This window comes from Pseudopipra pipra, chromosome 7, assembly GCF_036250125.1.
Source record: "Pseudopipra pipra isolate bDixPip1 chromosome 7, bDixPip1.hap1, whole genome shotgun sequence".
Classification (NCBI taxonomy): Eukaryota; Metazoa; Chordata; class Aves; order Passeriformes; family Pipridae; genus Pseudopipra; species Pseudopipra pipra.
Window position 1 is genome coordinate 14,565,702 of NC_087555.1, and position 25,441 is coordinate 14,591,142.

Below are 25,441 nucleotides of genomic sequence, written 5' to 3' on the forward strand. Positions count from 1 at the left end.
CGCGGGCGGAGCGCGCGAGGCTTCGATTGGCGATGCCTGTGCGGGTGCGGCGCGGTCGGCGGGCGATTGGTCGGGGCTGGCGGCGTTGCCGGGGCCGGGCGGGGCCGGGCGGTGAGGGAAGAGCGGCGGTGCCGCCCCAGCCCGTGCCCCGCTCCAGCACCAGGACTGACACCGACGCCGGGACCGGCACTGACACCGGCACCGGATCGACACCAGCACCGGCACCGGACCCGCGGGCAGCAGGTGAGCGCAGCCCGCCGAGGGCCGCGCGGTGCCGCCCGGGCCAGCAGCGGTGGTTCCCCTGCTGCGTGAGCCCTTTCCGGGCTCCCGGCCCGGCCCCGGTGGCGGCTGCCGGCGGCGCTCCGGGGATCGCTTCCTGCCGCTCCCTCCCTGTCCCGTGGCAGGTGACCCCCGCGTGTGCCATCCCCGGCGGAGGGCAGGGGTGTGCCCCTCGCAGGGGGGAGCGGGGCAGCCGGGCGGAGGTTGGGAGGGAAGCGCGTGTGTCGCGCAGCTCTGTGAGAATTGCGGGAGTTCAGCTGGTGCACCCGGGGTGTATTATCCGGGTGCCCGGGAGTGGCGTCCGTGTCACAAGAAGGGGCCGGACCCTTCCGGCACCGGGCGGTTGTGGTCAGTTTTGTGGGACCCGGGATGTCGCGGGTCTGCTCTGGATGTAGCAGCTGGAGGTGTGTGGAGGCTCACAGCCGTGCTTGCGCTCTGTGTTGTATCGGTGATGACCCGGTGATTGCTGAAGCTGCAGCCTCAGGCGGGTTTAGATGCATTCCCCATAACTGTTGGTGAGGTGATGTACTCTGGTTTTCTGCCTGTTGACCAATATGTGCACCTTGCTTTCTGATTAACCTTAATACACAAATAAGTGACTGTTTCCCTGTTTCTTGCAGTGGGGTGCAGTGGAGTGTTTTCCATTTAGTGGGAGAACTAAAGCACTTTAAGAAACGTTGATGCACTCCGCAGCTACTGTGTTGTGTAGCACAGAAGATCCAGGTGTTTATGGAGCTAGTGCCAAGTACAGTGCTCTTCTTTTCAATGTGTTTTAATTAGACTAGTACTGTTGTAACAGAAGCAATTACTGTGTGTTTTTTGCCCCTTGAAACTAGAGTTTATTTGTCTGTAATCACATATATATATATTGCATGCAAGTTCAGAGACTTCCTTTTTATTTTTGTCTTGCCAGGCTATAGTCAGTTGCTGAAATATGAACATAGTTTCCTATAAAACTTCTGGTTGGCTTTGTAATGGCACTTTTAATGTGGTAGTGTGAGCACAACCGTGTTGTGTATTCAACATTTAAAAAGTCAGCTATTAGTTGTCTTAAGATTGAAGAAACAATTCCAAGTTTACCTGAAGATGTGCTCTTGAAGGAAAATTTTCCATCAGCCCTGGTGTTTAGGCATGTTCAAATCACCTGTTTGAATAATATTGCTGGAATGAACAACAAAACATACCCTGCCTTACAGGGGACAGGAATGCAGAAGCATTCCAGACTAAGCCTTACATGAAGAACCTGACCAAAGTTTCTCTTGAAACTTAGTGAATGATGCCTCTCCGTTTTCTTTCCTAAGGATATGTGAATAGCAGGAGACACTCTGGGCTAAAGGTGCTTGCTATGTTGCAGAGCAACAAGCAGAAGTCCTCTGAGAAATCATGTGAATGACTTGCAGATACTATCTTTTGTGCATTCTTTGTAGGAGTGGTCAAACCTTGCCACATGAGCTATATGCAACTTGTTAGCACTTCCAGTGTCAGTTGCTAACCACGTGGATTTTCTCTGGACTGCATAGATGCTTTTTTTTTTTTTTGGTGTGGCTTCTTAGAACTTGGAAGAAACTATTCTAGTCAGTAAAATATGCCTGTTGGTTCCAGGGAACAGTTGTGGAAACTGGAAATTGGTCTTTCATGAAGGAGTGTGTATCAGCTGCTAAGCGGGAGGTTGTCTTGTACAGCGTTTTGGTCCTTGGCACAGGTAGAAGTCAACCAATCACTCACAGATTCCATCAGCTCCCCGTGTTCCTGTTATGTCAAACATTTCACTCAGTCTTGCTTAAACAAAATGAAGGTAGTCAGCACCTTAGCCTACCAGGCTAAGTGAGGCATTGTGAAAGAAACTGGGTGTCTGTTGAGGAAGAATATGGGCTGTGGGAAAATATGGCTCTTGGCTGTAACAAAGCTTTGGTACACAGTAAATAGGCTTTATAAGTAGGGCTTCCCCTCATACAGAAAGTGGTTCGGATTTTTTGTTTGTTTTTTCGTTTAATAGAACTCCTGTAAACAAGGTAGTTTGGAGGTGGTAGATTTGACAACAAATAAACCACAGTCTGGGTTGCTTCCCGGGTAACCTGCACAACAGTCGGTATTGTAACGTGGAGGGGAAAGAAGCAGTTTACCACTGAGCTTAATCTTTCAGTCCTGCTTTTGTTTGTAGTTCATTCTGTTTCTCATTCTGAAGTTAAGCTGGCCAAACAACAGGTCTTTCTTGTGCTTGCTCAGGCATGCCTGTCTTCAATTTTATTGTTACAAGAGCTGTAGAAGTCACAACATTAAGAGAAGAGCTGTCAAAGTTAAAACTTTGTTGTGATATGTGTGCAGAGTCTCCGTTTGGAAACTTCAAGTTCCCATAAAACCGCAGCTGGAGTGTGTTGCCAGTGTAGAGGCTGTTCCCTGCTCTGAATGTTTAACTGGGTGCTCTGAATTGCTCTCTGCAGAGATGTTGATCTCTTGTCAGTGACTGGGCAGGGGACATGGGCTCCTAACTCTGGCACTCGACCTGTGCTAATAGCAGATGTCTGTGGTCAGTTGGGTGAATGTCTCCTCTCTAGAATCTAATAAGAAACCTCCTCTTCAGCTGACTGAAGAGGTTCTGTTTCACCACCCCTGTATAATGCGTGTTGCTGAACTCTTTCCAGGGCACGTGAAATGGCTGCAGATGACAAACGGTCTCCAACACTGGACTCTACCGGTGATCTACCTCATTCTCCCAGCAGTCCATCTCATCTCACTCACTTCAAACCACTGACTCCTGACCAGGATGAGCCTCCTTTTAAATCAGCCTACAGTTCTTTTGTAAATCTCTTCCGTTTCAGCAAAGGTGAGGGCTGGGGGACTGGGTGTATGTGAGCTGTGTGTGCCCTCTGCTGCCACATAAACTTGTAAAAACACCTCTGAATATAAGAGTGTAATGTCAGATGGCTGATGGTGAGTCAGTTCTTTTTCGAGAAATGTTGGATTTTGATTTTAGGTGACATAGTAGAGCTTTGCTATGGGAGAAGATAGCTGGCATCTTGCAGCTAGAAATCTGTGTCTGCCCATGAAAGTCAAGACAAGCCAGTTAGCAGATAGCATTGTATAGATTCTTAGCTTGACATCAGAATTCCCTTTGCTTATGTGAGGTTTTCTTGGGCTGCAAGGAGTAACTCTCTCCCAGCCTGTATGAGCAAAATGCTTGCTTGTCCTTCCAATGCAAGTTCTTGTCCCACTTGCTCCGTCCCTCACCTTCCTGTGCATCTTCTCCCTTCAGTTGGGTGACGTCTGAGCTGCAATAAAGCAATGTATTTACAGGAAGTCCACACTTAATTTCCATGGCTTAGGTGTTCCCCATTAAGAGGTCTGAAATATTGTGACAGTTTTGTATATCAAAAAGTACTAATTAATTTTGGCCTTTGTGCTGTATGTATCACGAAATATGTTCTCAGTAGACAAGCTCTAAAAGAACTTCATGAGTTTCTTATTTGTTTCAAAGAAATATCCTACAAAGAGCGGTGATTGAACGCACCTTGATTTTGTACAAAGTCTGCATACCTCTACTGGAGATGGCAGACTGGTCAGCTGCTTTTGTTTAGTCTGTTCGTTATCCAGCTCTGCTAAGCTGCAGTGTTTGGGCTAGGGGAAAAGGGCCAAGATAGCTTTTTGCATAAGCAGACTGATCTGTTTAGACTCTTCTTGTGCAGAATGAAAAATAATTATCTGCTATGACTGCTATTAGTTTGCATAGTAGAGTAGCACCTGTCATTGCTAATTTATTGAAAGGAAGATAAGATGTGGTCAATATTGGCTTCACTTGTTTGTTTCTGACAAATGTAGCTGGAGTCAGCAAAGTCTTGTGTTGACAGAATGGGAAAACAACCTTGAAACAACACATGAAATGGACACATTACTAGAATCAATGAGAACCTGGCTATGCTTGATCTGCTGATGGAAATTAAAGGCTGCGGTAACTTTAGTGTCACCTCAGTACTGGCTACTAACATAACTGAAAAACTCTTTTCAGGGCAGAAGCTGATAATCAAGTGTAGCTATTCCATAAAGCAAGAATAATTAATGTTTGCCAGTTTTGTTTTTTAGACACTTTTCACATTAGGGATATTTCTGAAATAGCCTGACAGACAAGTTCTAAATACCTTCCTGTTTCCATGATTTCTATGGTACTTTTAAAATTGAAAATTTATGTGTTTTGTGATGCTTAATCATGATCCAGATCTCAATCTATTTGTGAGACTTTTTTACCTTCAGTTTTGCATGCACTACTGGTTTTCTTTATCATGTCTGAACAGTTGTTTTCTTGCTTTTTGTCAACTCTAGATGATGGCAGGCTTTCATCCCCAGCAGAGAGAGCAGAGGCAGGACAGAGTGATCCACAAGCATTGAGTGGTGGCTGGTCCAGTCCTCAGCCTCCCACCAGGGCTCAGTCTCTGAGATCACCGATTCCTTACAAAAAACAACTGACTGGTGAACTGCAAAGAAGATCTTCTGCGACTCTGGGTAATTTCAGCTCTTTGTGCTATAAGGCCGTGTTGTAGTAGCCAGTCTGGGATGCTTCAGGGTGAGGTGAAAGGAGGTGAGCAAAGGTTCATTGACTGTCCAGTTTTATAACAGAATTTATTATGAGGGTATGCTGCTTCTGTTAGTGAGGTTGCACTTTAACCTCAGAAACATGTTCCCTCCACCCTTCTTGGTGTTCCAGCAAGACAACCTGTTGCTGGGGCTCTGCTCTTTCAATTGTAAAACAGTCTGGAACAGAAGACTGCCAAAACACATCCAGCATTTTAAAGTCGCTGAACCTTGATCCTGAAAATTTCTGCTTTGTCTTGAGAGATGACAGTTTTTTAACATCCACATGCTACCTCTAACTTTAGTGCTCAGTCTGAATGGATTCGATGTTTCTGTCTTCAAGGGAGTTATAAATGCAGGTTTTTGCTTGTAGCTGTTTTGAGGAGAATTGAATAGGAAGTTGTGCTTAAGTATTTTTTTTCAGTTCTACCTAACCCTGGAACTATTGCCAGATGCCATACTGAATGTTTTAGCTGGAATGGGAATTGAATGTAATTTTAAAGGTGCAGCTGTGAATTGGCTTTATGAAGATCGGGAAGAGCTAGGAAGGAGATTTCAGGGGTCCCTTTTGAGATCTACCTGGTTCCTGTCAGCTCTTTGTGATAGCCTTGAGGAAACTGCTGAGCTGGGTAACAATCCTGTGCAAGACAGTATTTCCAAGAGTATGGTGCCTAGTGCAGACAAATCAGATCTTAAATGTTGTTAATGTGTATGGGATTTTTAGAAAGATGTCTAGTCTTGGTAACCAGGCAAAAGTCCAGTAGAGATAGCTAACATTTTCATCTAAGTCACTTGCATGCTTAGTTGAACACATTTATCATCTTCCTTTTTGCCTTCTAGTACTCTTTGTTCTATTTAGTTGTGCCTGTCCCAGCAAACCAATTAAGATTTGGGCGTTTTTTAAAGATCTTTCTGGAATATGCCAAGTACAGCCATGTGCTCTTGGCTGAAATGCCAATCTACTTTATTTTTAATTACCTCATGTAGATCACTTGGAAACTGCCTGGGGATTAGAGGTTAGAAACCTTCAGGTGAGGTATGTTGTTTGGTATTCAGAAGGCAGAGATAATCTTGCTGGTTGACTCCTGCTGGGATTAGGCAGCCAGGGAAATAAGACTTAGTTTAATGTGTAGGGGAGGAACTGTTGCTGTATTATTCCAAATCCTTTTCAGGACCTTCATGCATGTCCCTGGATTTGAATTGCAAGTATGCTTAGAAAAATGTCATGATGAATCAGCCTGGAAAGAAGTAAAGTTAGACCAAGCAGGAATTGCTGGATTTTTGAAGAGATTTCTGTGAAGTTGTGCGCTGAGTGGCCTGACTCCCTGTTGAGTATTTTCCCCCAAATAACCTTGGTAACAAACATGAACTCTGTGTAATGCAAGTAGAAGTATGCTGGATTGGTGAGGAGGTTTTGGGGGAGTTTTTAGGCCATCTCACTTTATTTGAAGAGGGAATTCTTGCATTGCCTTTCTCCAAATTCAGGCTTTTTTGAAGCAAACTTAAGATAATTTTTTTCCTTCATTTACCTTAAAAGGTGCTGAATAATCAGGTCTTTGAGGATTTCTGAACACTGAGCAGAGGAGAATTTTACTTCTGCTACTGCAGGTGATGCTGGGCTGCACAAATAATCTTAGAAATTATTCTTATATCTAATTAATGAAAAGTAGGAAAATAAGTGATGTGATTTACATAAACACCTAGAGTGGTAGGTTGGTTCACCCACTCAGTTCAGTGACAGTGAGGTGTCTAATCTAGTTGAGTTTTCTTGTGGTCTTGTATCTGCAGGCCTGTAAATGTCTCTCAAGGCTTTGCCATTACCCAGATACTTCGTAACATCAGCAGGTGTAGGCAAAAAAAGGTGTAAGTACTTCACAAAAGTCTCTAGCCTACTTGATCTTAAATAATATGTCAAGCAAACTGAAAGGAATGAATAAATAAAAGGCTGCTGCTGGTGCCTCTAAATAGTGATGGAATGAAATTGCTCCTGAAGATGCTGACTCTCACCCCTCATCTGTCCATTAGCTTGCCCTGTATGTGCAGCAGATACTCTCATTGCTCAGGGACCGTGCTGGCTGACAACTGCAAGTGCAGAACAACATGGAGGGGTGGTTGCTTTTGTAGGAAACCACCTAGCATCAAATATGTAGGGTTTCAACTGTCTGCTTCCCTTCAGGACTGCTTACGCAAAAACATTATAATAGCACCTTGTTGGCTTTTGTGAAAATAGGAGAAGCTGTGGGTGCCTGGCTCATGTCAGAGATGCTCTGAGGATTGTATGGCTGAAGAACCAGTGCTGAGACTCTATAATTGGCTTCTGTGGCCTCTCTCTTGGATAATCTCTTGCATCCTTGTGTACTGGAGTAGGGTGCTGCAGAGCAGATGTCACTTCTACAGTACCAGAGGGCTCAGCTGGTTGTGTTGGACTGCATGTGTCTGTGCTGTCAGATGAGGGATTTCAAGGTGCTGGATTGAACCAAAATAGTCTGAGAATGAGACTGTTGTCACCGAGATAATGTCACAATAGTAGGGAACTGTAAAGGAGCTTAGTGGGAGTAAGGGATGGCCAGTGATCACATGGTGGGGGAAGAAGGCCTGAGGAAAGCATATGGTGGTTACTGGGAATCATTTAGAGCATTAATTATTACCAGAGCATCTTTTCTAATGAAAAAATATTTTGGAAAATGAAAATGCATGTTGTAAAATGAAGTTAAGGCCAGCTTCCATACTTTTCATATCAGTACTTTGTATGCAAGTGACTTGAGGAAGATGTGATATTTGAACTGTGGTAGTGAACTTGAATAGGAAATTATATGCTTTGGCAGCAAGTGACTGAAAAAACAATTCATGTTGATTTGTTTTAGCAGAACTGTGGCATCCCTGGCAGGGGTATTTTTTTATTGTTGAAACTATGAAGCTCTCTGTACCTCTTGGGTTAGGGTATGGTCATGTAGTTAAGTTGCAACAAAGAAGTTCTTGTGATGTTTTTGCCTTATCATTCACTGTAAAAAACGAATCCTAAAATACTATATAGTCATGAAAGAAACTCTGTAAAAACATATTTGCATGATTCAGAAGATGTATAGGTTTTACCAAGATCAGCAGCCATGAATACATAGGGGAAGAATGAGGGCTACTGTTGAAATAGGAGAACTTTTTTTTTAGTAGCTGTAGGAGTTAACTTTTAGCTTAAGAATGATAAATAGGTTAGAAATAAGTCAATTTGGAAATCTGTATGGAGTCCCTTTGGTATATTGAGATTATGTTCAGTGAACATGTAGATGGGAAGGGAATGGATAGGATAAACACAGTTGCTGCATAAACTGGTATTCCTGAAAAGATGTGTTCCACAGTCATGTTGCTGTGTTATACTTAAGGGCTGAGATGCAGCAATGACAAATAAAAGTTTGTAGAGCTGATCTGATTGTCATAACAGATTAAATAACACTTAATTCAAGTTTACTTTTATTTTAAAACCTGATTTGTTGTGTGTGACTTGAATTGTGGGTGATGGGGTGTGGGGTTTTTAGGGGTTTTTTTGGGTGGTGTGGATTTTTGTGTGTGGGTTTGGTTTTTTATTTCTTTTAGTAGCATATACTGAGTTAGCTATCTCAGAATCATCAAAAACGCTTACCACTACTTAGATGTATAAGTGTAGGCAACCCTCTTGGACCACACCAAAAGAAGATATGAAATCTCTTAAGATGTGCAATTGATGGCAGTTGGGATGATGATGTGGGCAAAGCAAGAAAAGTGCTCTTACAGTTTGTGTTTGTGGAAGGGAACATGGGTTTTGCAGATTTAATGGTGAAATGAGGAAATATGTTTGCAATGCTGAGAATGTATACATCTGTAAATCATGTGTGCATTAGCTGAGAAAATGACTGTGGTATTTCTAATAGTGATGAGGAGTAAGAGTTAACCTAACGTTGATACATCTACATTCTCTTGTAAGGATGTTGGTTTAGACGCAGTGCATCCTATATTGCAGGAATGATAACTTCTGTTCTTGCTATATGATGTGTTTTGCCCCAGAAAGGGAGAAATCCCATGATTGAGAAGGAAAAGAACCAACTGAATTTTAATCTGAGAATCAGTCAGCTTCTCTAGTATAAACAGGTTAGCCATGTGCTGCTACTGCTCATGGCATGTTTTTTTCTCATGTAGATGATAAATCCCTTTTGACGTTGTTTTATATAACAGAGAAAAGGGCATTTAGCTAACTAGAACCAGTGTGACATTTCCTCATGGCTGTGTATGTTTGTATTTTGGGAGTCATCTGCCTGACAAGATTTGTAGCTAATTAGGGAGGAGATCTGATAATAATTCTTAGAATTGGAAGCAGCATTCCTGAAAAGGAGATACTCTTGAATTCAGAGGAATATCCGGGAAGTAAATGCAACATAGATCTTGTGATAGAAGTAAGGAGGAACCAGAGGTTTCTATGGTATTATCAATGTTTTCTTGAAACATGAAAGACCCTTTAATCACCTTAAAATACTCACCTTGGTATTGCCCAAAAGTCTATTTGTTTGATTTTTTTAAAAAATACATTCCAGGTGTCTGGCCACAGAAATGTGTTTAAGCATCCTAGAATCTCTTAAAAAAAAAATGTCTTGTTGTACATAGTAACTATACGTGGGCTGATTAGCTAAAAATATGTACTAAAAACCTGAAGAGGAGGCATAGACTCCCACGGTTTTAGTCACATTACAAGTGAGGGTTTTGGTCTCTTGCACACAAAGCAATAGCCTGGTTGTTACTGCACTGCAACAGTTAACAGGCTTGTGCCAGGGCTGTCAGCATTCCCGCTGACATCAGTGCTATCTGAGGCAGTAAACAGAAAGCAGCCATGACTGTTCTTCCTGTACTGGGGCAAGCTAAATAAAACGCTAGTCAGATGGAGAGCAACGAGGCTGGTAAGAAACTTCAAACTCTTCAGAAAGTTGTTGATGTAGAAAAGGGACTCTGAAAATGTTTAAATATTTAGGTAAATAGAGAACTGTGTTTTCAAATCTTTCTGGAGGGAAGGATCCTGTTTGTAAGTCATACAGCAACGCTTCAAAGTAGTCAAGCGTTTTATAGGAAAGAAATTAGCTGCATTACCTTTTTATTCAGGAGTCACTTTGCTATAGTTAATTAAGAATGACTGTACAAGTTCTCAACAACTTGGCTTTTTTTCTTAGGAAAAAAACAAACCAAAACAAAGAAAAAACCTTAAATATGTGAACTTCTGGGTGCATTTTATTCAGAGCTACTGTTTTTAATAGAAAATGAGCAATTGAGTCCTGGCATTGACTGTAGTAATTTATAAATAAATTTAGGTTGAGGCGTTGACTTATACCACTCCTAGAATGAATGTGAATATTGTTGCAATTCTTTTTTAAGTATTAATATCCTAGAGGGCATTTTTAAAATGAGACTTCAGTGTTTTGTAAAAGACTGCTACAAGCTTCCTATTGTAGGTTGAAAATCACTTCTTTAAAAGATGTTTTTGTTCTCAGAGAACTTGGGTGGCTTCTTGTAAACACAGAGGATGGTATTTAAAATGTCAGTCAAAGCAAACTATCTGGCATCAGAAACTTCTTTTGGGGGAAGAAAGTGCAAAGGCAAGAAGTGATACACACTGTAACTTTAGAAAATGTAATATATGTAATGTAATACATGTAATGTAATATATAAGTGAACATTTTTCCCTCTAATGGGATTTTGTGTTGTGATGTGGATATTGGTGTATCATGAAAGAAATAAGTACTACTCTCTCTTCCCTTTCAGACAATCGAAGGAAAGTAGAACCACCTCTTGGAGGTCATGATCCTCGAACAGCAGTTCAGTTAAGAAGCCTCAGCACTGTTTTAAAACGCCTCAAAGAAATCATGGAGGGGAAGAGCCAGGTAATTCTTTTGAACGATTTGTAGGCCAAACAATCTAAAAAATTGTCTGTTTTCTGGGCTTCTCTGACCTTTGTTTTTAGATACATTATGATAGGGGTTTTTTGTTTGTTTGTTTGGTTGGTTGGTTGGTTTTTTTTTTTTTTTTTTTTTTTTTTTGATATTTGAAGGATGAGTGAATAAACTCAAAAAGCATTGTGTGAACGCAGGGGAAACAATTTCAGTTTATGCTGACTCTTGACTTGTCAAACATCTGTCATATTGTGGGGGTGAATCATTGCAGTTACTGGGCTTCTTGTGCATGGACCAAATGCTGTCTTTAGACTCCTTCCAGCTTAGGTTGGAAGTATTACCTGATGGTTTTCTCCCTAGAAGGCTAACCATGGGCAGGTGAAACACATTGACTGCCACAAATAGTAATGAGAATTCTGGTAATTAATTAAATCTGCTACTTACTATGGTAATGATTGGTCAGCAGTATTTGCTTGAAAGGCTTGTCTTGTTAATCAGTTTCGATTTAGCTAGAGAAGGATCTGGTGGTTGCTACTGACTTGCTGATTTCACCTCCATCTGCTGTTGGACCGTACCTTTAATAGGAGGATCTAGTTGAGAAAAGAAGCCACAACTATTTATAAGTTATGGTATAAATAGCTGTGTCTGTGGGCAAGACATGAACAGGCAAAAGTACATTTAATTAAACTGACTGAGGAGAAAAAAGGCTTTTGGCTTGATTGCTTTTTCAGTAGACTTTGAGTAAACTCACTTAGCTTCCAGTGCTATTCTGCTTGTAAGAATAAGTTTGCTTTGGTAGAAAGGGCAATATTTTTGAGGGTGAAGCAGAAGTCCTTCATTGCAGTAAGCAGGGCATTGAGTGTGACACCTGCTAATAATTCAGTTTGAAGGCCTTAGAGATTTTCAGACATCTCTGAGTGCATTGGAGAAGTGCTGAAACAGATACGATGCAGCAGTAAATGAATATGACCAGATGTTTATCTGGAAGTGGTATGTTAGTTGTCAGCATGCTGACTTCTGGACTAAAGGTAATGCATCAGTGCCTTTAACTGCAGCCATGTCTTGCTTGAGTCACTCCATGCAAAAGTTTCCTGCTGCTGTGGTCTTGGCCTTTCTCTACAGGAGACCACTCTACTGTTGTAGAAAGCTTTCTCAAATTCTGGAAGATGCTGTTCTAATGAGTATCTGCTGCTAATGGAGGTCAGAATCCTGTTCTGAGCCCTTCCTTGTAGGCTGTTCTTGTCATGAGCATTGGCTCTGACTTGGAAGGCAGAGAACTGGAAGGTGTCACCAGCAGTGGCTGAGTTTTTAGTCATGTCCAAACGGGGCAGAGGCACTGCTGCTTGGAACAGTGAGTCTTTCTGTCGAAGAGTCAGAGACTTGGCTTATCATGCAGAGCTGCAGCAAAACCTGTTATTGGCATCCCCTGCAGCTTTGCAGCAAGTCCTTGGCAAAGCTCTTCACTGCAACTTTCCCCATTTTAAAAATTTCTAGATTCTCCAAAACACGAGACTGCCTCGAGCAGTCTTACACCTCTTTCTGTATGAGTTTTCTTGGGTGAGGACAGCATGGAAGTATTGTCTTGTTGATCATAACTGTTTTGGTCTCAAAATTGGTCTAGCAGCTATGTCAAACTTTACTTTGTGAACATCCAAAAATAAACCCCAATTCAGGGTATGGGGTTTTTTTGATTATGTGAAAATCAGAGCACGGATCACTTTTCTTCTGTTTGGTTACTGTCTTCTCTGGTTGTTTTGAGAAAATACTTGCAGCAGTTTCTCTTCCTAAGAAAAAACCTGGAGTATTCAGTCCCTCTGAAAAGGCTTATTGCCAGAACTGAACTCTTGCAAAGAGTGTTTCACAGTCAGGCCTGTCATGTGACCATTAGCAGTTGTTTCCATCCATGGTAGTTGCAGCTGATGTGCTCAGAATCATAATTGAGAGATTTGTCTTGCTCTATAGCTTCAACACCAAATTGAAGTTTTTTGAAAAGAAAACAAGACAAAAATTCCTGTGGCTGCACCAGTGCTGTAAATCAATATATGTTGTTGTCTGCTGAATGTGAATTCTGTAGTTGTCTTCTCACAGGAGTTATCTGGAGTTTTGAAACATCATCAGTTTGGGACACAGGCTTTTACAACAGTTTACTGGCGTGTTGAAGAATTTTTTACATGTATCTATAATACTTTTAAAATATTAGCTGTTGAAATTATCTTTGTGCACTGATAATTCCTGATGACTTGATTTACCTGTATATAACAGCTTCAAGTAATGTATGGTGGGGTTTTTACTTTTTTAATAATTTTTTTTCTTTTCTTTTTTAACTGTACTAGATGAGGGTCTTTCATGTGCTAGGGTCAAATGAGAGGGAAGAGCAATCAGTATTTGTTTGTTTGTTTGTTTCTTTTTGACCTTTATCTACAGCTCATGATAGTTTTTATCTGCTTTGCTTCTGTCTTGGATCAGAGAGGCCAAGTCTTACTAAATTTACTCTCAGAGTTCAGAGCTCTCAGCCTTCTGGCTCCCTATAAAACCACATGAAAAATCCTTTCTGTGCATGTCTGTGCTTATATGCAAGAGTGTGTACACACACACACAGGTATATGAATATATGAGCACAGTCCACACAGCAGTCATGAAACTAAACATGCTTTTTTTATTTACAAAAAAAGGCTTTTATCTGCTGTCTTCTTTTGTAGGACAGTGACTTGAAGCAGTACTGGATGCCTGACAGCCAGTGCAAAGAATGTTATGACTGCAGTGAGAAATTCACCACCTTCCGGCGAAGGCACCACTGTCGACTTTGTGGGCAGATCTTCTGTAGTCGATGCTGCAATCAGGAAATCCCTGGAAAATTCATGGGTTACACAGGTAGGGTTTATCTGCTGAGGAGCAGAACAGTCTCTCTGTGCTGAGTTCTGTTTGGGCTACTGTATTTTAAATCCTGGCATCTGCTAGAAAATGCTGTACAGGTCTGTAGTGGGCTTAAAAATGAGCAAAAAGAACCACAGGACTGATTCTACCAATTTCTTTATGGACAATGGTGGATTATACCATGCCTACTTATTTTTATCACACTACATCCATCATGACAAAACAAATATGATCACTATTTAACAAGGTTATGCACTACAAAAAGTGTGCTCAAGGAAAAGCTGCTCTTAGTAACAGTAGTTTTAAAATGTAATGATCCACATGTTCTAATTGAGGATGAGAGAGACTCTTTCCAATGCCAATTACCATATTCTAATGGAGGTGATGTTCTCCAGACACACCAGCTGGTATGTCATATCTGACTGGCTATTGTGGTACCATCATTTCAGTGTGCACATGTGCTCTCTCTGTCTCTCTCTCCCTGCCCCCACAACCTGTCTCTCTCTTGCTGGTCATCTGTTACACGTCACTGGCCTTGGAAAAATTCCCCGAGTTCGTAATTATCTGAGGTTTTGCCCTTTAAGGGAATATGAGAATTAGACTTAAACTTGCAAAGAGGTTTTGAAACAGAAAATCCTTCTGTTTTCAGCACTATACACCTCTGATCCTGTAGGAACAGAGTGCTGTTTGTTCCTGTTCACTTACACTGTCTGGTTCCCCTTTCCACAGGGGATCTCCGAGCCTGCACGTACTGCCGTAAAATAGCCTTAAGCTATGCACACTCCACAGACAGTAACTCCATCGGAGAAGACTTAAATGCTTTGTCAGATTCCGCATGTTCTGTATCAGTGCTGGATCCTGGGGAGCCGCGCACGCCCGTTGGGAGCCGTAAAGCCAGCCGCAACATCTTCCTGGAGGAGGATCTAACCTGGCAAAGGTAAAGTGAATGGCTGGATGTTGAGCTCCAGAATCTTAACTCTGTTTTCGGGCTGACAGTTACCTAGATAAAACCTGGTGGTTTCCACTTAGGAAATTTAGAAGTGTATCTCCTGTAAAAAGAACCTAATCCTATGCTGGCTTCCAATATTCTTTTCAAGTTGAAATGTGGAAACTTTTGTAGTGGAGTTTTAAGTTATTTACAGTTCTTCCTTCTACCTACTGAATCAGTGATTCTATGCTAGTGACAGAGCAGACTTTTATTTTCAGAGTTTAAAAAGATGGAGCCAGAATCATTCCTTCTAACCACCAATGTGTTGAGAGGCAAGTTGATGCTTTACCTGTTTAGGTTTTGAATTGGGCAGGAGAATATAAGGAATGCTATCTGTGTAAATAAGAGAAAAATACTGGAAGGAACCACCTGTGTCAAATGAAGTGGGATCAAAAGGACAGCTATAAAGGTTCTCTGATCTCCTTTCAAAGTATATTTACTCCTATTGTTCTCAAATGAAGGGATCTTTATATTTGGAATGTGAGTAAAAGAACACTGTACTTCTCAAGCAGCATGCAAGTTTCTGAGGACCTTGATTTAATTTAATATATGGGGAGGAAGAAATAATTGGATGTGGTATTTGTGCTCATTTCTCTAAAAACAGAAGAAAAGGAAGATGTGAAACGACTGAGGAGGTCTCAAGTCAGAACCTTTAACTGAGAGGTAGTGTTAGTGACATGTGCCTCTCAGCAGATCTCTTCTGATAGTATTAAAAGAAAAAACCTCAAACCCAACTGTCTTCAGAAAGTGCCCTGACTCTGGCTTTGCATATAACTTCTCAGAGTATGGTGCTCCTGTGTGGAAGCACTTGAATAATCAGCTTTAGATCTACATACAGGAAAGTACTTCTGATTTAATTTTATGGTCATTTAAAGCAGTAACGTAACAACACTTGGGATAAATACTGGGGATTTTGAACTGGGGAATAAATGTGTGTTCTCTTCAAAATAACTAAGGTACTGTTAGTTTTGTCTTCTGATATGTTGTTAGTATCTTTATTATGGCAGTTCAGCAGCTTGTAGACATGAACATGTAAAGAAGGTATTTATATCTTTATTTTAGCACTTGGAAAATACTGCCTATTATTGAAAGGCTGATAACTTTCTATAATAGAGCACTTTGTCTTGTTGGGAGACACTGAGTGAATGTGGGCTGCTTTTCTGTGTGACAGGAAAAGAGACTGAGATTATGTGGTTTATTGTTGCTTAGGAGGATTAACATTTTCTTCAATGCTTGTTGCTCTTAAAGTGTACAACTTTGCAGTAGGCTACAGGGCTTTTCTTAAGTACTGTGTTTGGTAGTTCTTGATTGACCTTAAGAGGTTTAAACTCAAAATATTGAATTTAAATGGTACCACAGTTGAAACTGGTGACTCACAACTTCACAACAGAGCAGTGGTTTTTGTTCTAATGTGGGGCTTCTTCGTGAGTAGAAGAAGTAGTTTGTTTCAGAAGAAAACTTAAGAGTTGAGTCTCTTCCCAAAATAATGTATATTTGAGATAAGGCTCTTGCTTCTTCTGCTGTCATGCTGCAAAGCAGGGAGAAAAGCATTTAGGTGGGGTGAGGCTGCATTTACTTGTCAGACGTTGCTCTACTCTTTGAGCAATTGGACGATAGAGTTCCTGCTTTAACTAACTTGAAGGGCCATATCCTTTAAAAGTGGAGTGGTGTACTCTGGGTAAGTACAGCTACTCAGGCAAAGTTGTATTGCTTACAGTTTCTCATGGAGAGCATTTATCACACTAGAGCACAGCCAGTATGGCTGTATCGGTTGGCATGTGGTGGCTTATGTCTGGTATGGTTTTGCCAACAGGATTGATGGTGTATGAACATCTGCTGTCCTTCTTCTTGGTGTAGAAGTAAACAGAGGGGCAAAGGTGGTAGTGATCAGGTTAAACAATTACAGAAGGCTGTCAGGCTATCTTGGTAGAAGCTGTCTAGCAATAGCTATACATAGCATTGCATGGATTGCAAAGGTGATGTGCTGGGGAGGTGGGGGCAATGTCTCTACCTCCAAAGCATGAATAGCAGCCTATAAGGAAGGAGGATGTGTAAGAAAGGGATATAGGAGTAGCAAGTGGGAAGGCAGGATAATAAAAGAAATGGGAAGGGGCTGTATTGTCTAAGACTTGAATTTGAAAAGAGGAGACTTGAGCACTGTCTTCCAAATATCATTGGCCTACAGATAGGAAAGATTTCCCTTTTCCCTTATTGATTTAACAGTCATGAGTGTGAGTGAGAGGCAACTCAACAATTAATTGTACTTTAATTATAGCTGTTCTGACACTTCTGTATGTCACAAATCTCTCAAACATCTCTATCATTCTCCTTTCCATGCAGTTTGATTCACCCAGACTCTGCAAGTACTACGTTGTCTGCACGCCTTGGCTCTGTCCAGGAGGATGCAGGGAAGTCACCAGCTAGAAACAGGTAAACTAATAATTTCTGTTCTGGATGCACTCCTAGCACATTGTTTGCTGTAAGGCCTGTAGTTTTGGGCTTGTTTTTACTGAGTGTGCTGTTACACGTCTAAAATGGGACATGCCACTACCCATATGTAGTAGTGAGGAAAGACCATTTGTGTACATATTAATATTAATAAATGTACTGCTTGTGAAGAATCTGTCATTTGCTGCTGAGTTGATCAAACAGAAGTGGTGATGAAGAAAGGTACAATTCTGAGGAAGTTGAAGAAATGGGAGTAACACGTACTCGGTAAAGGCAGGTAAAGACTGAGGTCATGGAGGAGCAGAGGTGTAGGTATTTTTTATTTGTTTGTATTGTATGCATCTCCATCTGCTCTTCCATTAAGGATAATCTTATTTAAGTTACTAGGTTTCCTTGGGCTAAAATCCCTTCATAGATCTTTATGCAAGAGTGCTGGAATGATCTTTAAATTGTTCATGAGAGCTTTAGTATAAGTTGAGTGCTTGAGCTTAATCCCATTAAATAGGCTGGTATTAGAAGAACAAGCTCCCACTTCACAGTGTTTCTGCTGTGGTACTGGTTACATACTTCTCTTATGGTTAAAGTGAGGAAATAAAGGTAAGGCAAGGATGCCTTACAGAGCAAAGATAACCCAGATTTCAAAATTGGAATCAGGAGACATTCAGAGATTTCTTTGCATTGGTGTAACAGGAGTGCAGAATGTTTAGCAATTTGGAGGGATCTGGCAGGACCAGCGAAGACTAGGGAACTCAGCTGAGAAGGATGCCGGGTGTGCCTTTTGGAGAAAGGCATGAAAGGATAAAAGCTTGGAGCTTTTATCTTCTGTGTGATGAGGATGGTTAGGAGGAGATGCCTGCACACTAACTGTACAGCTGAGAGCCAAAGAGCTTGCCTGGAGGAGTAAAATACTGATGAATAAGCTAGTACCAAAAATCAATTCTGGGCAAACGTGGCAGGAGTTAAAAGTTAACAGTCCAGAGTTAAAAGTTCAATGATAAATATTTGCAATGATGGCAAGAAATGTCTGAAACCTTGAGGATGGTCTCGTACTTCCTCTTTGAATTGATTTTGTTTATTTTGAAAGGCCTTTGTGGTTGTTCGCACATGCAGTAGTAGGAGGGTTCTGAGCTCGAGGTGGCAAGCCAAAATTCCTCATTCTAGTTACATTTTAACTTTCTGGCTATTCAAGGCCTCACCATAGTACTCACCTGGCTGGACACATGTAATGATGAAGTGTAAGGTATCTGTCAAAATTCTGAACCTCTGGAAACAAAGCTATTGGCTTTGGGCTAAGCGATGTTAGCTTTTAGATCTTCTCAAAGCAACTGTAGCCATTTCTTTGAGAAAAGCTTGATTATGCCTCTTTCTAGATGAGGTGAAGCAAAAAAGATGCAGGTTGAGTGCATTTATATGCAGGTGGCAGAAGTTACATATTTCTATTTGTTTTCCCTGTGAGCAGAGGATGTGTTGTTTGTTCTCAGTCCTGTTATTTATAATGGGAAAAACCCCAGCAGAACAGTCAGATGTTGCAAGCAGAGGGATTCAAACTGCTCCTTTGCAGGTCCTTCTAAAGGATAGGTATTTTCATTGCAAGATCTCACCCTCTGTTTTAAAAAAGGATACACGTGGGACTTTATTGTATATAATTGTTGATGATAAAGACACAGATACGAAATCTGGCTGTTCTAACTCTTGTGTAATGCCCAAATAAAAAATCCCTGCTGCTTTTACAGGTGGGTGCCACAGCTAAACCAGCTCTTGCAAAACAACTGGGAGGAGTGCTTAATGGTGGACTTCCATGTCAGTCTCATTTTCCACATAAGATTACTTTCTGTTAAGCTGCATAACTCTGCCAGTTCTGACTTTGAGATCATTTGAATAGTACAGAGTTTTAGCCTGCCATGGATGCCGGACAATGACACAAAGCTTTTGCTTATCACCCCTAGGTATATATGGATGTAGGGCCAACATAGTTTCCTTTGATTCTGCATATAACTTAAAAGGACCTAACTAAACCCCTTTATCCTCAAGAAACAGAGAAGAAGAAATCAGTGATTTTGAGACTGTTGTACCTTCAGTGCTAGTTCCTTGAAGTACAAAAGCTGAAATAGGGTGGCACTGCTATTTCATGTCTGGGGTCAGCCACATCATCCATTGAGAATTCTTGGGAATAACTGTAGTATCTGTTAGCCAGTTAGCAAACTCTATGAAATTATCTGGGTTTCGTTCCAAAGACTAGAGGCTGACAACAGCTCTCATCACTGAGACTGCTGCAAGCCTCGAGTTAGTTCAGCATTGGCATTTTGAGCTTCCCTGTTGCTGTATGCAGAAGTGTTTTCCATCCTCGCTCCTTAGAGTGGTATTAGCACTAATAGCTTACACTGCATGCTTTTTTCTGCTCTGTCATGAGAAGTTGCACTCTGGTTTTTCAGTCTCAGTCTAGTTGTGTGTTAATGGAGCAGAGGGTATCTGGAACTTGTATTTGCATTTATAACTTCACAACAATTATTGCAAAATGGTGTGTTTGTACTGGAGTGCATAGCCAAGATTTCCTGACAGCTGGGCTGAGATAAGGGTGCACCATATCACAGTACAAGGAAGGCTGCCAGTGACCTCCAGCTTCAGAAGACGGTTTAGCCATTCTGGGGAACAAGTGCTCAAACTTTCAGACTCTGCAAGATTTTAGTCATATATTTAAGAGTGGAGGACAAGGAATTTTAAGTGGATCAGGGAGAGGGGGAAATCTCAGTGCTCTGTTACAGAGATCCTGATGTTAGCTGCCCATGCTGACATCTGTCTTGCCTCCAAACTGCTGGAGCTTCTAATTACACAGCATTGCATTCCTTCCTCAGTCTATTCAAATACAGACATATGAATTGGTGTGCCTAAACTTAGTTCTAACTGCTTCATACAAAGAGCTTTACAGGAGTTTATGTTTAACTTAAAAGTTCCAAAGCAATACACTTGCTTCCTAGGGATCCTTTCTTCTGCTTTGGCAAGGAAGGAAGCATTAAGCAGTGAGTCTGTACTGACCAGGGTAAATGATGTCACAGGCTTGAGTTTGTTTTTAGCATGCTGTAAGATAAAGGCCTGCTCTGGTGAAGCCCCACACAATAACAGACTTCAATTCTTCTGTCTCCCACTACAGGTCAGCCAGCATCACTAACCTGTCACTGGATCGGTCGGGCTCACCCATGGTGCCTGCCTATGAGACATCGGTCAGCCCCCAGGCCAGTCGCACTCATATGAAGGCAGAGACCAGCGAGGATGAGCGGAAAATCCTTCTGGTATCTTTCAGGCTTCTTTTTGCCTTGATTTGTGAAGGCAATGAAGTTTGCCTTCCTTGTGTCATGCAGTTAGGAGTGTTTTGCTGCCTTTGAGGACTCTTCTCTAAGCACTCTTATCTGAACCTCTCCTCCAAGTGGAGCAGGGATGGAGAATATTGATGTTGCTTTGGACATTACTGTCTTCCTGAAACAAGTCATAGTTTCATGTGGTGTTTGCATGAAGATCTGCACAGTTTTAGTCTTGATAAGTGTGTTATGCAGTGTGGAGTTAGTGTATGATGCCTCCTTGTGGATTAAACCTGTCATGGTTGCAGCTGTAATGCAATGATCTGATTTTGTGTTTCTCCAAGTTGAGATTATCCCTTTCATAGGCCATGTAATCAGAAACTTCAAATGCCTACTTTGAAATAGTTGCACCGTCATGAATGAATTAAAGCTGTTACAGCTTATTGGGCCAAAACATAACTTGGCCCCTCTCTTTGTTTTCAGAGTAAGTAAAACATTTTGTAGAAGGTTGTAGTGATGCACTTTTTCAAAGAAAAATCAACGTGCAATAGTGTTCTGTGTAATTCTGTTATTCCTTCCCCACAGAGGCAGTGTTTTACGTTGCAGTTACTGTACAACTTCCAGTAAAAAATAGAGTTTCTTTTCTTTGAGGGAAGGGAAATGTTTTCAGTAAAGGAGGCAAAGATGTTGCAGAGGAGGGAAGGCAGTGTTTTTTTCACATCTTAAAAGATTAAAGATCGTTCCCCATTGCCAGTTTAAAATCAGGAAGGCTAGTTCTGTGTTGTTAGGTTCCTGCTGTCAGCAGAATGCATACAAGTATTCCTGAGGGTGCAGGAAGACTAACTCTTGTTTAGTTGCAAAACTACTTTTCAAGTTGCTCTGTAAATGGATAACCACGTGAGGGAGAGACATGTTTAAGGCACATCTTTATACCACCCTACTTCATGCATATATGTTGATGCAGGCACAAGGAAATTTAAACTGCTATGAATGCAACTTGAACCAAGACATTCAATTCCCAATGCACTTCAGCTTCACTTTATTTGATTTTTTGTCCGTTTTCTTCCTTGGGGGAGAAGAGGACTGGTAGTATCACTTCTGTTCATGTAAGAGCAGAAGACACAGTATCGGTTAATGTAGGATTTTCTATGCATTCCCTCTGTTTGTTTAATGCCTTTAGCATGTGGAGTTGACCTTATATCAGCAGTTAATTTAAAGCTTAACCTAGTCCATTCAGAAGACTAATGAACTTTGTTCATGAAATAAAGGTGGGGGAAGTTGTCCATACAGTGGTGTAAGCACATACTTCTGTGAACTAGAGGTCAAAATCCTTGGGTTAAGAGGATTTGCTGTGTTCTGCCACGTTGTCCATTTTACTGTATTCAAAAGTACAAGGCAGCTGAACTGTGAAGTCTCCAGTTGCATCAAATGGTGTTATCCTATCATGTGTTCTGTTACTGATCCATTTGACTCTGTACCTGGTACGGAAGGGGAGCTACTGACATTGGTTTTAGGATAGTGCCCAGGACACTCACTGCTGGAACTAAAAGCAGAAAGCCAGTCCAGTAACAAAAGTGGAGCAAAACACTTGGATCTCAGAGCACTCTTGGGGAAGTGCAATAATGTGGGTCTGGCAGTTAATTGTCAAGCTGCAACCAGTTAAAATTTAATTAAAGCTTTCTTTTCCGTTACACAAAAACAGAACAAATGAGGCATTTGAGAAAGTGAGTTGCAGTGTCTCTTCTCCACCCCTTGAGGTGCTGTGCTGCTTTCTCAAAGTAATCCCAGATCCCCATTTTCCCTCTGCAACAAGATTGTGCTGTGCCAAGCCAGGGCACGTATGTGAAGGTAAAAGGGGCCAGGTGCAGAGAGGCAGCTCAGTTTGGATGAAGCACAGCCTGCACAAAAGTTGGTGCTCATGTTTAACAGGCCCAGAAATAAGTCTGAGGTACAGGCTGAAGTGTTCCAAGTGGTGAGGGGAAGAGATTCACAGATTCAAAAATGGTTAATTGAGTTGGGAGGAATACAAACCTTTTTTTCTTAGTGACCAAAGCTAACAGTGTCTGAAAAAGGCTTTATACTGGACAATACAAAAATGGATCCTCAGTAAGAAATGATATCCTAGAACTTGAACATAGCAGTATGCATTGCTGTGTCAAGTACTTGCTTTATATCTGAGCTTGATATTGGACTAGTATGCTTCACAGTGGCTGGGTTGAGCACAGATAACATAGAAAAATCCCTCTTCCAAAGGATGAGTTTTCATTGTCCTCTGTTTGCTCATACCACCTGAGTTTAAGAATAGGGTGCAAGACAGCAGTAGTGAGGACATAAGTATCTTATGGGCAGTACAAAATGTTCCCACATCAAAAACCCCTTAACTCTGAAGTTGCCTGCTTTGTTTTTACATTATTCTCTACTGGATATAAATGGAAGGATATTAGGAGGTGATCTCATATCTGTTTGCTGTTTGTCCTTGCACCTTTGCATAGGTTGTGCAGAATGGCTTAGATTCTGTGCCTGTTTGTGGAGGGCTTTTGATCTAGAAGCTGATCCGAAGGCCCAGGTTGATGGCTTTGAAACCAATGCTAAGATTAGACTCATAAGTAACTTGCACATCTCCCTTTCCAGGACTCAGTCCAGCTGAAAGATCTGTGGAAGAAAATCTGCCATCATAACAGTGGGATGGAGTTTCAAGACCATCGCTACTGGTTGCGGACACATCCCAACTGCATTGTGGGAAAAGAGCTGGTCAACTGGCTCATCAGAAATGGGCACATAAGCACAAGGTAAACTCGATGCTTTAGTACAGCAGGTGTCTTCTGTCTGTGTGAGAGCAGGTTGTGAGTTTGAGCTGGTACAGGGTACCTTAGACTGCAGAGACAGACTCCTTTGCAGGGAGATGAGAAAGAAAATTAAAATCTCTTCTTTACTGCCTACTGGAGTAGGCAGCATTCTGACTCCATAGGGCCCAAAACAACAGGGGACAGGGGGCTGTCTTGTTTGGAAACCAGTATGGGAGATAGCTTGTGGGACAACTATCACTCACTTTGAGAACAGTGAGTGTATTACAAAGATTGTCCAAAATGTTCACTGATACTCCAAAGAGCAAGTCTGCCTTTGGGATCAGAGATCACTAATAGTGTTTGATAGCTAAATTTTTGGTGAAGCTGGCAGACTCTTAACCGTATAAGTGAATATAAAGAATCTGGTGTATTTAACTGTGTGAGAACAGCATAAAAGTGAGATGGTTCTTAAGTGTAGAAAAGCAGTCCTCCCTCAGAGATGCTCAGTGTATAACTCAAGTTAACAATACTGGAGGAGCACAAACAATGTGTCCTAATCATCTGTTGGACACCTCAGCTGAGTTCAGAGTACTGACAGTCTCTTTATCTGGCTCCATGCTTGAACTAGTACACTGTGCTGCCTCACCATAATATTTTAAATAATGTCTGTTTAAACATGGCAATGGGATACTGAAGAGTCAAATACTGTGTAGCAAATGACTCTTTCTTTTAGTAGTGGGCTTGTACCATAAATCATATGTGTTTAGAACTAGACTTAGAAAACCATTTCTATTCTTATACTTTCAGGGTCCAAGCCATTGCAATAGGACAGGCCTTGGTTGATGGCCGCTGGCTAGAATGTGTCAGTCATCATGATCAGCTCTTCAGAGATGAATATGCTCTCTACAGACCATTACAGGTAAAAGGAGTAGGAAAGCTGAAAGCTATGCTTCTTGCTGAGTTTGGCTGCTGACTAGGATCTTTTCCAATCCTGTTCTCAACAGCTGTGCTATGTTTTCTAAATCAGCTCTCCTGTACAGAAAAAGTCCAGGCCTTTTTCCTTAGTGGGTTGAAGCCTGAGGAAGTTTCATTTTCCCAGAAAGCTTTGGGGCTGTCCTCTGTAGAGGACGAGTTGTTACATGTAGTGCTGTCTAAAGTGAAGGAAAGGGTCTTCAGTCTAGGCCAGTGCCTCTCATGATGGACATCTTCCATAGAGGCTTTGAGATGGTACAGTCTATGCTTGTGGCAGTTGTGCTGTCATGAATCTAGAATCTGTGTGTGTTGGATCTTCATATATAATGTATTAGTGACCTTCATATGAACTCTAGTGATGGCAGTAATAAGGAATTCAGTACCTTAGCCACATGATGCAAGTTTGGGATGGGGTGTTTGTTCATGCCTCCCAAACAGGACTAGTTACCTGAGGAGGAGGCAGGGAACTAGTGACCAGGGATGCTATCCTACTGTGTTTCATTGCAATTAAACTTGCTGAAGGTAAGAGCAGTCACTGGCCTGAGTGATTGTACTGGGTTTTTTAGCTTGAACAAGATATCTCTGAAAGCATTCAGTTGAGATTCTTTCATGTTTTGCAGCTTCTTACAATGAAGAATGTCTCAGCTCTTGGATGCAGTCATATGGTCTTCCATTGGGATTATTCTGGCCTTCATCTGGCATCCCAGCTAGTCAACTGCGCTGTCTCAGTTTGCTAGTAAAAGCTTGCCCCTAACTAGCAAGTGCTTCCCTGTCTGTAACTATTTGTAAGGGGCTAATGTTATATGTTTAAAGCCAGTTCTTGTTCTTGTCAGCTGAAAGCATTGTCTGATTTCCTTTCTCCTGACAAGAGTTAGGAGAAATGGTGTTGTTGACTAAGTTGATGCTGCACTCACTGAACCCAAGGGATGATAGCGAGGACTTCCTCTTGAGGTGCCTGGAGGCATCAGGATGGCTGATGGAAATTACTTACATACTCCCAGGTCCTCTGGCACTCTCGCCAGGCTTGGCTTTGACACAGTAGCCCCAGCTAGAGCCTGACTTGTGATTAAAACTCTTAGGGCTACTTTGGTATTACTGGAATTGCTCCAGTAACTTAGAATTAGACTCCCTTAAAAGCTGCATGTGTTGGTTTCTGGGCAAAGGATGTGGCTGTCACCCACCTTGCCTAGGGATAGCAGGCATTCAAAACTGCTTAGCGGTGACAGAAAATGTGCAGTAGAATGAACTTGTTATTTAGTGCTGCTTAGTCACAACTTCTGTAGAAGCGGGGACTAGGCAGAAACTAAGTATGTGGGAAGTGTAAAGAAATAGTTG

General features: G+C 41.6%; 1 protein-coding gene across 6 annotated transcripts in view; it reads left to right on the forward strand.

The window, feature by feature from the left end:
* Positions 1 to 78: 78 nt before the first annotated feature.
* Positions 79 to 25,441, forward strand: part of PIKFYVE (phosphoinositide kinase, FYVE-type zinc finger containing) — a 66,159-nt gene continuing 40,796 nt past the window's right edge. For 2 of the 6 annotated variants that reach the window (XM_064660668.1, XM_064660672.1), the window contains exons 1-10: positions 79 to 243; positions 2,922 to 3,103; positions 4,594 to 4,773; positions 10,618 to 10,736; positions 13,445 to 13,616; positions 14,349 to 14,556; positions 16,948 to 17,037; positions 20,204 to 20,342; positions 22,980 to 23,137; positions 23,942 to 24,053. In XM_064660668.1, the coding sequence (XP_064516738.1) occupies positions 2,932 to 3,103; positions 4,594 to 4,773; positions 10,618 to 10,736; positions 13,445 to 13,616; positions 14,349 to 14,556; positions 16,948 to 17,037; positions 20,204 to 20,342; positions 22,980 to 23,137; positions 23,942 to 24,053 (1,350 nt within the window). In that variant the 5' untranslated portion in view covers positions 79 to 243; positions 2,922 to 2,931. Of the gene's footprint in view, positions 244 to 2,921; positions 3,104 to 4,593; positions 4,774 to 9,624; positions 9,762 to 10,617; positions 10,737 to 13,444; positions 13,617 to 14,348; positions 14,557 to 16,947; positions 17,038 to 20,203; positions 20,343 to 22,979; positions 23,138 to 23,941; positions 24,054 to 25,441 lie in introns of those variants that run through there. The other 4 variants (XM_064660671.1, XM_064660673.1, XM_064660669.1 and 1 more) reach the window with 3 other exon arrangements.